At 36.3% G+C, this 12,207-nt stretch overlaps 1 protein-coding gene across 1 annotated transcript in view; it reads right to left on the bottom strand.

The window, feature by feature from the left end:
• Positions 1-12,002, bottom strand: part of UBL3 (ubiquitin like 3) — a 75,026-nt gene extending 63,024 nt beyond the window's left edge. Inside the window, exon 1 of the mRNA XM_066258925.1 lies at positions 11,863-12,002. Within this exon, the coding sequence (XP_066115022.1) occupies positions 11,863-11,889 (27 nt within the window). The 5' untranslated portion in view covers positions 11,890-12,002. The remainder of the gene's footprint in view (positions 1-11,862) is intronic.
• Positions 12,003-12,207: the final 205 nt, after the last annotated feature.

Raw genomic sequence — 12,207 nt, 5'->3', positions numbered from 1 at the left:
ATCTGTGTAAATTTTAGGACTGAAAAATTAAGAACTCTATAATTAGTTATACCTGGATATTAAACAGTAAAGACAGCCTGACCTGTGATGGCGCAGTGGACAGAGCATCGACCTGGAATGCTGAGGTCGCAGTTAAAGACTCTGGGCTTGCCTGGTCAAGGCACATATGGGAGTTGGTGCTTCCTGATCCTCTGCCCTTCTGTCTCTCCCTCCAAAATAAATAAATAAACAAATAAATAAACAAACAAACAAACTAACTCTTAAAAAACTGTACTTCATTTGCCTGACCTGTGGTGGCACAGTGGATAAAATCTCAACCTGGAGTGCTGAGGTTGCCAGTTCAAAATCCTGGGCTTGCCTGGTCAAGGCACATATAAGAAGCAACTACTATGAGTCTTGCTCCTTCCCCTACATTTCTCTCTCTATCCTCTCTCTAAAATTAATAAAATCTTTTTTTTTAAAAGTAAAGACATGAACTTGAGGATAATCAGTGAAAAATATCCAACTGATACAGAGAAGGGGGAGAAATAGAAACAAATGATCTAACATACATGTAACTGTAGTCTCAGAAAGCAAGGAGAGAAATAATATTTAAAGAATACCAGCTAAGAAAATTCCCAAAGTGACAAAAGGTAACAAACCATAGACTCAAGATTTTTTACAAACTCCATGAAGAATTACAATAAAAGCCACACATAAGTACACAATACAGCCAGGTGCCAATTAACCACAGGATAAATTCTGAGAAATGTGTTGTTATGTGATTTCACGCTGTGTGAACATCAAAGAGTGTACTTACACAAACCTGAATGGTACAGCCTACTTGCACACCTAGGTCATATAGTATAGCCCAGTGGTCCCCAACCTTTTTTGGGCCACGGACCGGTTTAATGTCAGAAAATATTTTCACAGACCGGCCTTTAGGGTGGGATGGATAAATGCACAAAATAAAATTATGCGACTGGCGTAAAAACTGTGATATTTTTTAATATAATTGTCGAACTTACGAGACAAGCGTCAAGAGTGAGTCTTAGATGTAACAGGGAATCTGGTCATTTTTAAAAAATAAAACATCGTTCAAACTTAAGTATAAATAAAACGGAAATAATGTAAGTTATTTATTCTTTCTCTGCGGACTGGTACCAAATGGCCCACGGACCGCGTGGCCCGGGGGTTGGGGACCACTGGTATAGCCTACTACTACTCCTAGGCCACAAGCCTGTACAGCGTGTTACTATACAAAATAACAGAAGGTTAAATCAAGCACAAGAAAAATGATGTAATTAAGAGATGCTGTACAACAATCATAAACTTATTTGCAGCCACTCAGTCTCAAATTTTAAGGCAAAATTTGAGAACTAAAAGAACATAGAGACAAATCCTCATACAGTTGGAAATTTTAACACACTTCTCTCAACTCAGTGATTAAAAAAACCAGAAAGTCAGTAGCAACAGATTCTGAACATGATTAATAAACTTGATCTAAATTATATTAAGCACACCACACTCAATTTTCTAAAATTAACTATAAAGCAAGTGTTAATAAAGGACTCACAATTGGACTCATGGAAAGAATGATCCTAAGACCACAGTAGCATTAAACTGGATATCAACAACAAAAATATAGCTAAAAGAAAAAGAATCCCCAAATGCTTAGGTATTATACAATATACTATTCTAAATAACCCATGGATCAAATAAGAAACCACAATGGAATTTTAAAAATATTTTAAATTAAGTGAAAAATAATATATCAGACTTGTAAGATCCAGCTAACATTGCATTTATAGGGACATTTCATAGACTTAAATGCATACTTGAAAAAAGAAGACTGATCATTAATGATCTGAGTACCCATCTCATGACTTGAAAAATAACACCAAATTATAAAAAAAAACAAAACAAAAAAAACAGAAAGAAATAAAAGTAAAAGCAGAACGGAACAGAAAAGCAAAACAATTTGTATCTCAGAGTTGGCTTTTAAAAAAACTGATCCAGGTCCTGGCTGGTTGGCTCAGCAGTAGAGCACTGGCCCAGTACATGGATGTCCTGGGCTCAATTCCTGGTCAGGGCACCCAGGAGAAGTGACCAGCTGCTTCTCCATTCCTCCACTTTTCCCTTCTCTCTCTCATCCCGTTCCATAGTCATGGCTCGGTTGGAGCAAGTTGGCCTCAGGCGCTGAGGCTGATTCCATGGCCTGCCTCAGGTGCTAAAAATAGGTTGGTTGCCAAGCAATAGAGCAGAGGCTCCAGATGGGCAGAGCATCACCCCATAGGGAGCTTGCTGGGTAGATCCATGTCTGAGCACATGTGGGAGTCTGTCTCTCTGCCTTCCCACCTCTCACTTAAGAAAAATAAAAAATTAAAACAACAACAAAAAACCTGATTGAAATAAAGAGAAAACACAAATTACCAATAAACAGATTTTACAAAGCAGATACCATACCATTACAAACATCAAAAAGATAGTAAAAAAAATATTGTGAAAAATTTTAAGCCGAATAGATTGAAAATTTAGATAAAATGGACAAATCCCTTGAAAATCAAAATTTGTCCAAACTGACAAATAATAGAAAATGTGAGCAGTCCTATATGTATTAAAGAAATAGAATCAATAATCCCCAAGAAAACTCCACCAGATGACTTCACTCCAGAATTCTTCCAAACACAAATACAGATGAAATAAAATCAATCTTCACAAACTCTTCCCGAGACTAAAAAACATTTTCCAGCTTACCTTATGAAGTCAGCATAACCCTGATGTCTAAATCTGTTAAAGACTTTACAAGAAATTAAAATTACTAGTCAATCTTGTTCATGAACAAAATTGCAAACGTTGTAAATGAAATAAATCTAGCGGAGAGAGGATAATGCATAGTGAAGTGAGGTTTACCCAGAAATTCAAGGATACTTACTGATCTGTATGGTATTTGTTCATGATATATGACTAACTGAAAAAAGCAGGATACAAAAAGCAGAAATATTTCTAAGACAAAGACACTAATTTTATTTGAAAGTAAAGAAAATTAAACATGTATCAGGAAAGAACATTTTGTCTACACACAATGAATGCCATCTTAATTGAAGTTCACAAACAGAAGATATAATGCCTAATTTGGACAATTTTATTTAGCAGAAAGAACATTTTCTTCTCAAAATCTACTCATAGAAAATTGCCCACGTATGTACTTTATTTAGATCATAAAATAGAACATCTGCATCATACAAAAGCAGTTATAGTATGAAGACAAAGACAAAATACCCTGAAAGCACTAAACTGTTACAAATCAGTCTGTTTACATATATAAAGCAATATAGTTTCTGCATTCAAAATTTTATATATGAGATACAAAAGAGAACTCAAAGTTCCAAAGACTATAAAGAAAACTCCCTTTAATTTTATCAATAAGACAATCCACCTTCATTAAAGGCATTTCAATCCAGAGAGTATATATAGTATTTTGCAAACATATATAAATAAGTGTCATTTCTACTGAACCATGCTAGCTCAGAGCAGTCAGCAGTGACTGAGTAGAACAAGGTCTTGGGAAGGAAACTGTGGTATTCTGCTTAGGAAAGTGTGCCTGAGGGATTCAGCAAAGATTGCTCAGGGATGGCAGAGGTTAAGGGCTTAATACGTTTATCACTATTGCTATCAGATTCAAATTCCTATCCTGGCGCTACATTTACTAGCTACATAATAACCTCAAAGAACCTCCTTATCCTCTCTGAACCTAGGCTGTGAAAAGTAAAAATCATCTCTGCTGCGGATGTCTAAAAGACACAGACAAGGCCAACAGAAGACCCTCAGATAACAATTTCTTCCAGGGCCATGCTATAGCTTCAAAATGACTAAAGATCTTCCTTGGCCCCCTTCATGTCTCTCCTGCCTCTAAAACAAGGATGGCTAAGACATCCAATCACTAACCTCACTCCACTTCATGTGTGTTTTAGCAATCCATCCAGAGCTAGTCTCCACTTACCCTGGTCTCTCATTAGAATCATCTTGCACTGCCCAAATGTTTCAAAAACTTCTTCATTCCCTCTTCCTGAGACTAAGCAGGGTTCCTCAGGCATGTGATCATCCTTGCTGCAGCAAAACAACAAACCTAACTTGTTCCACTACAGATACATTCTTGGTGGTCTTCACCTGGTGGCAGCAGCAGTTTTATCTATATACCAACTGTATTTATACAGGATCACTGTGAGAATTAGATAAAATGCTATCATGTAAAATGCCAAGCATCTGCCGGTAAATAGCAAATACAAAACAATTATTAGCTTTTCTCCTCTATGAGCTCAAAATAAAGCTATATACAGGTATGTAATTTTATTTTTTTAAATCGTCTACACAGTTCTTCACTATAAGAATCTACATCTCTGCAAACCATGGTAAACACAGAAAATAAGCCCCTCAAGTAAAGAGAAATCTAAGCAACCAAAAGAGATATGACCAAGTTCATGAAATAAAGATCATACACTTTACCATAGGGCAGCTCCTGAATATCCTATTTGGACACCATTTGCCCATATTTAACACACTTTATTCTAGTAAACTTTGAAAGTCTGGTTTCCAAATCTAGAGCAAATAAGAATCAGCATCTGTAAACAGTTAGAAAGGGGCAGGTAGGCACACTGACACAGAAAAATGTAACTGCTCAACAAGGCAGACAGAAAAACTTGATCAAACATAAGGACTTAAAATGCTCAGAAATCTTGCTATTATCTTATGCAATGTATTCTAATTTTTTTGACTGAAAATCCCAACTATAAAATACTTGAGCCCATACGTCCAATATATGCATATTCACTTATAAGTCATACATTTATGTATGTCATGTATATTAACTACTTAAAATATTAATTTGTTTTAATCTTGCAATCACTAAAAATACTATTACTATATTAAAGGAGAGCACTGTTCTTGAATATACCTCACTGTGTTTTCAAATCTTGGTTTCCCTATTTCTGAAGTTGTGTAGTTTGACACTTGGTTTTTTTTGTTTGTTTGTTTTAAATAGATTTTTTTTTTTTTTGTATTTTTCTGAAGCTGGAAACGGGGAGAGACAGTCAGACAGACTCCCGCATGCGCCTGACCGGGATCCACCCGGCACGCCCACCAGGGGGCGAAGCTCTGCCCACCAGGGGGGCGATGCTCTGCCCCTCCGGGGGCCTCGCTTTGCGACCAGAGCCACTCTAGTGCCTGGGGCAGAGGCCAAGGAGCCATCCTCAGTGCCTGGGCCATCTTTGCTCCAATGGAGCCTTGGCTGCGGAAGGGGTAGAGAGAGACAGAGAAGAAGGAGAGGGGGAGGGGTGGAGAAGCAGATGGGCGCTTCTCCTGTGTGCCCTGGCCAGAATCGAACCCGGGACCCCTGCACACCAGGCTGATGCTCTACCACTGAGCCAACCAGCCAGGGCCGACACTTGGTTTTAAGAGCTGTCATAGTCATAACTGAAAAACTTAGCTCACAGAGATGCATTGATCCCTATAAAAGAATGTCATTTAGTAGTTTACTAAGTCACATCATTTTTCTAGTCTAATACCAAATATACACAAGCTTTTACTAAAAGTCAGTTACCTAATGTCAATGCTATTAAAATTTTATTTTACCTAATGTCAGATATTTTTGCAAACTAAGCAAAATGTATTGTTTTTTATTTTTTAAAAAAGGGGGTGGGGGATCGAAAGTCCAAAATCCAACAAAATTCTCTATAAAGATCTTTCAACACACTAGAACTATCTAAACATGTTTTCAAAATGTTCTCTCCATAACATTAGTTTCTTCTGAAAAGCTGGTATTTTCTCATTTATTGGTTAAAATGTCAATTTTGCCTTGAAGAAACAACTTAGTATTTGATTTCTCAAAAATATCTGCTAGGTAGCATACTACTGATAGCTTTTTGTCATCATGGGGGGAAAATCAGCTTCTAGAATATTCATCTTTAATAAAATAAAAATGTGTAATTCAGCTTTGAGTTCTACAGCTCTTTTAAATACTTTTGACAGTGAACCTCTGTTCCTCATCTCCATACAAAGTATCATACATTCTTTTAAAAAGCATTTTTAAAGGTAACTACACTGCTCACAAAAATTAGGGGATCAGGGAACGTGTAGATACTCCAGTACTTTCAGCCTTTTGTATGGTGCATTTCCACCAATGAAATAAAAGTTGGTTTTGCATCTCATTTGCATAATCCAACAACTCTGACTTGTTTGCTTTTATGAGTTTTTATTTAATAAAAAAATGGTTTTTCCTCAGAAACATTGATACGTAAAGACACATGTAGCCCCATGTTCATTGCAGCACTGTTCACAGTGGCCAAGACATGGAAACAACCAAAAAGCCCTTCCATAGAAGACTGGATAAAGAAGATGTGGCACATATACACTATGGAATACTACTCAGCCATAAGAAATGATGACATCAGATCATTTACAGCAAAATGGTGGGATCTTGATAACATTATACGGAGTGAAATAAGTAAATCAGAAAAAAACAAGAACTACATGATTCCATACATTGGTGGAACATAAAAACGAGACTAAGAGACATGGACAAGAGTGTGGTGGTTACCAGGGGTGGGTGGAGGGAGGGCGCAGGAGGGAGGGAGAGAAAGAGTTAGGGGGAGGGGGAGGGGCACAGAGAAAACTAGATAGAGGGTGACGGAGGACAATCTGACTCTGGGCGAGGGGTATGCAACATAATTTAATGACAAGATAACCTAGACATGTTTTCTTTGAATATATGTACCCTAATTTATTAATGTCATCCCATTAACATTAATAAAAATTTATAAAAAAAAGAAAAAAATGGTTTTTATTGCTCCATATTCATTTTGAAATATCCTCTAATTTTTGTGAGCAGTATACATACTAAAAGAGAAAAACTGCAAGAACTTAAAGAGAAACTGAAGGTGCTGCTGCTGACCTCTATCTACATTACTGAATTCCCACATCTTTCCTCAGAAAATCACAGTCATCATAACCACCTGGATGTGGACCTAAAAAAGACGGACAATCCGTAATTAATATAAAAGCTCAGTTCTTTCCCCATTTTGAAGCACAAAATCAACACAGAAGTTCTAGTATTTTTATGTTCACATCACAGCTTTCTTCATCAAACTTAATAAATTGCTGAACTAGTAAAGGAGCACAAAGCTTCACTAACAATATTAGGCACTGAGGCTATGACATTTATAGTTTATAAAATGATACTTCATTATACTGAGAAGTACTCAACGAATGCTGACTGAACTGAATCAATAATATTCAAATAATGGCTCTAAGTCACCTAGTTAAATTATGCATAGCATATTAAGATCCAAAGGACAGTAATTGAAAATTGTTAGATTGTAATATTTCCAAAAAACAACTTTCATGTGTTCAGAAAATTTACTGATTCAGAATCTCTCAATCCAGAGATTACAGTTATCATAAATTCTACAGTCACTTTCTATTTTACCCAAGAATGAGAGAAATCTTAAAAAGCATTTTTAAGAAGCATCTACTTTGGTCTCCTAGAATACATTTACTGTTCCAATTATGAAAACCAGGGGAGTCATCAGTCCTTTATCCATTAATTTAAATAACTTCAAGCTTTAATATGAAACACATATTTTTCACATCCAAAGTAGTAATAAAAGCAGACATCACAGACTTCATAGTTAACACCATTATTAGTAGGAGTATGAAACAATATCTACTTTTTCCATAACAGAGTAATGGTTCATAAGTCAAGAAATCAACCAGTTTTTCCATTCTATTGTTTTAAAAAGTACAAGAGAACATAAATATAAGACACATCCATATAAATCTGGCATCATAAAATAATCTTGAATATACTGACAGAAAATGTTTCACAGTAAAGAAAGATCACTAAGAGCTAGAATGAACTCAAAACCATTTTCACAGGAATGGGACAAGCAGAGAAGGATGCAGAGTTAGAAAAGAGCAAGGAAATCATTTGTCATTTGCTTTAACAAAACTTCTAATCCAGAACACCAAATATAAGACACATTCAAGTAAAACAATTTAGAAAAAGTGTCTGTTATAGACACATAAGTTACTCACCAAGGAACACACTTTTGTACAGAGTGGGACAGTTTAGCATCACACAGAAAACCTCCCAACTTAGTCTTAAAATAAGAGCGCCAGCAAGAGAAAGAAAACTTGAAAGGAGCTATAAGCAAAGAGAAAATCTGCGGCACTAAATCTTAATATATTTTGTCAAAGTCAACAATTTTGTTTTCTGGAAGCATGACGTTTTCCCTTAGTATACTCTACACTTCTCATTTTACTTGTACTTGGAAAAGTAATAAAAGTTCACTTGGAAAGGAAATTCATTTTAGTAATTTCCTGTCCACCAGAGGGCTCCAATAATTCTTCCATAAATGGAAGATATAACTTTACAATAAAAATATTCATTAACTACAGAAAAAAATCAAATTATCACTCATTTAACCCCAGACTAAAAACTTTTACACTGCTACAATTTCTACATTAATAGTTCAAAAAAACACAGGGCTTTTAACTATTTTATCATCTAAAATGTTTCAAATACCAAAACTGCTTTGCCATTATTCTCACATTAATGTCAATTTCTGTCTTAGGTAGGGTTTTCAATTTTATAGCTATCAGCAAGTACAATTTTAAGTCCAAAGCTCTAAATAGTAGCTCAAATGTTTTATATACTACTTTTATAAATACAATTTATTTTTTGATAACTTTCCTAATCCAGAAAATAAAATTACCATCTAAGCTATCTAGCCTTAGGCCTTATTACTAACTCATATACATTACCCTTCAGAAAACCTATAGTCATTAATATAATTCATGCTACAATTATAAACAATAAATACTGCCCCTTCATAACCAATGATTTGGGCTGAGGAAGAGAAAAATGAAGGAAGTGAATCATTTAATTACAATGCACAATATTATAATAATATTCTGTTTAAATATTCTCAGATTTTATTCACAAGTTACTACACTAGAATGGTAGTAAATCTCTTTACTTCAAACTCAGTCCATCTTAACAAAAGAAAAGCCAATATTTTATGTAAATACATTTATATTATATGTAGGACATATTTACTGAATGTTAATTGAAAAAGTATTAACTGCAAATCACTTTTTTAAAGAGTATAGGAAATCTATTCACTAAAGGTGCCACTGCTCATCCAAAATATCAACTTGCTAAATTTGGATTATTAAAAAAAAGAGATTCCTTATGGCAAACACAAAAATTTACTGAATGTTTAAAAATAAATTTTAAATGTGAGTTATATTTACAAAATAAGAGATGCTAGAAAAAAATCTATGTTAAAGTGAGTCATAATCATTGCCATAAGACTTTGCAAAAATATCAATTGATTTAGCAATTATTGTAGCTCAAGAATAAATGATCTCGAATGAAAACATGACAATGGATTGTAACTTCACTGCCCCACCTCATCTCCCAAATAGGTAGGATTTCCCTATACAGCTGACAAGCACCATTAACATAGAAAAAAATGCAACATTTGAAATTCTCATATACTAGCTCTCACCACTTAGAAACTTGAAAATTTTACTGCACTCAGCAAAAAATGTATGTATTCTTACTTGCATGAGTATGTATTCTGATCAATTTCGAGTTACACTGCAAAGGAAATGTCAGATAGTAGAAAGAGGTGGGGATGGGAAGGCCAAGCCTTTTCAGAGTGGTAAAATTGTTGTCACTTTTCATCATGAATAAAAACGCAAATTAATTGTCATTATTGCTATTAAAAGTTTAAAAAAATTGTAGCACTTAATCAACAACTTCTAACCAGTACTTACCATGTTATAGCTCAAAAAGTTGAGAATTCTAGGAGCATATCAAATAAAGGCACTTTTTAAACAAAAATGCAAATACCAAATAAAAGTTTAAAAGGCTTTAATACAGGAGGGGGACATCTTAAAACCTCCAGCAGGTTGAACAGCTAGAAACAAGACATAAGTACACGCAGAACAATCTTATCTGAGCTGTATCCTAGACACTCTGAAATAGCATCATCAGAATGTTCTATGTTTATTACATAATACTGCTGTGCCCTTGCGTATCACCTTTAATGAAGGGATCTCAAAGCACCACAAAATCATTAAGGCCTTAAAATACGGTCTAAAACAGAAATAGTTATATTTTATAATTGCAGCTATTAATAAAACCTTGCCACTACTTCCCAATCCCATGATCCAAATATTAGCTTACAAACCTTCTGACTTGGAAACAGTATTACATAAATCATTTCAATTTGTGACTGATACTACTACACACATTCCAGTTTTTCTTCATCACTGGGCCTAAAGAAAGTAGTGGCACTGCTTTAATGACTCCAATCTATTTCATTCTAACTCTGTGATAGAGCAGTGCACACATCTTGCAGTGTGCAAGCTGATATAAAATGGTGGCTTTCTAGAGACCAAATTTTTGCTGTAGGTGATGAGTCCAAACACTTAACTAACAGGAAACAGTCTTTTCCATCTCAGTCCTAAGATGTCTCCAGGTAACTTTGAGAGATGGGTAGAGGAAACCATATACAGGTACCGCCTTAAGTGGACAAGAAACTATTCTGTGTGCACACCAGGAGGGAAGGGAAATGCAGGAGTTTTCAGATTCAGGAAAGAGAGTGTTAAGGTTCCTGCGTGGACGCCCCACAGAATGTTGTGGTTCCTTCGCTTTTAAATAGCACATTAAACGGAAAATCCAACATAAGCAAGATGTCTTTTAACCAAGGTCAAAACACGTCATTTAGAATCATTTAATTTTTTAAGTTATTTTAAAGTCTGTAAATAAGGTTTGCTCCTATAGAAAGACCTGACATTTTAAAATGTAATCAACAAAGTTCAAAAAGAAATTTTTTGCGGGCAATACATGAACACTCAAATAATATTAACTCAACGTAAGAAAATGTAACTATTCAATATGTTAACATCAATTCTTCCATGAACATTATTCATCTTCTTAATTGTATTATATTTGTCCCTAGGACTGCAAAGTGTAACACTCACACAAACCCACCTCCACCACTTTAAGTCTACAGGGTTACTACTGTTAGTCAACAAACTCACAACCTTCACGTTTACAAACAAAAAGAAAAGCATCAATAAACAAAAACACTTTTTGTTTCGATTACCCAACATTTAAGGATCAAGGATCAATAACGTGTTTGATCAGCTTTTTAAAAGTCCAATGATGTAATACATACTACCACATATTTGATACGAAATGTCCTGGATCATTCATTAAAAGTCCCAATAAACGGTCGGCCTAGATTTGTGAAGATCCCCAAACATCTTACTGTTGCCATACTTGTTCACCTAGACACTTCAAAAGCTCAGCGCCAATTTTCGTGGACTTTTTTCTTGAAGAGCTATACGACCTTGTTCCCGCAAAGATCAAGTTTGTACCCAATGCACCCCTGAGCTCGTCAGTGTCACAGAGCAGAAGTTCTGTTTTCCTGTCGACCTCGGTATCTACTGATAGTAAGGACACAGTCTTCAGCTCCGCTACTGTCAGCTGACGTTTGCCGAAGCTTTAAGGCACAAGTGTTCAGAGGTTGTTAGCAAAGCAGATCACCACTTCAAGCTTCCTCGCTGCCTTTCCCGACTTCTCCATTGCCTTTAATGATTTAAAAAACGCAACCAAAGGAGAAATCCCATACTAAAAGCAGTGCTTTCTAAAAGGAGGAAACCAGAACCTCCAACTTCTCCAAATCTCCTAGTACGGTGGCTTTCTCAACAGTCCCCTGCAAACCCTCGCCCCACGCCTGCATCCTTTCTGATTAAATAAGATCGGAAACCACAATAAAATCAAAGTGTCGTAACTTAGCCTCCACTCACCATATCCGCCGGGACATTACTGGACATCTTGCCTCTTGATAAGATACACCCAGATGTTCACGGGGGAAAAAACCAACCCAGAAGAAAAAAAGGAGCAGAGAATCTTCAAGTCGCAGAAACCAACGTTAAGGATCCCGATCAGGTCGCGGTGTGCTTTCCGGAGACTAAGCGGCGCCCGGCCAAGGCTGTGCGCAGAGGAGCGAGCCCAGCAGCCGTCCCAGAGGGAGGCAGCCCGTCGTCGTCAGCAGCAGCCCCGCGACCGGCCGCGCCAGGTGGACCGAGCCGAGTGACACACGGGCATGGAGCGGTGGGAGGGGGTTAAGTGCGTCTTCCTCCTCCGGCGGC

This window comes from Saccopteryx bilineata, chromosome 2, assembly GCF_036850765.1.
Source record: "Saccopteryx bilineata isolate mSacBil1 chromosome 2, mSacBil1_pri_phased_curated, whole genome shotgun sequence".
Taxonomy (NCBI): domain Eukaryota; kingdom Metazoa; phylum Chordata; class Mammalia; order Chiroptera; family Emballonuridae; genus Saccopteryx; species Saccopteryx bilineata.
The sequence above is the reverse complement of the archived record's forward strand: the minus strand, read 5'-3'. Positions and strand labels throughout refer to the sequence as shown.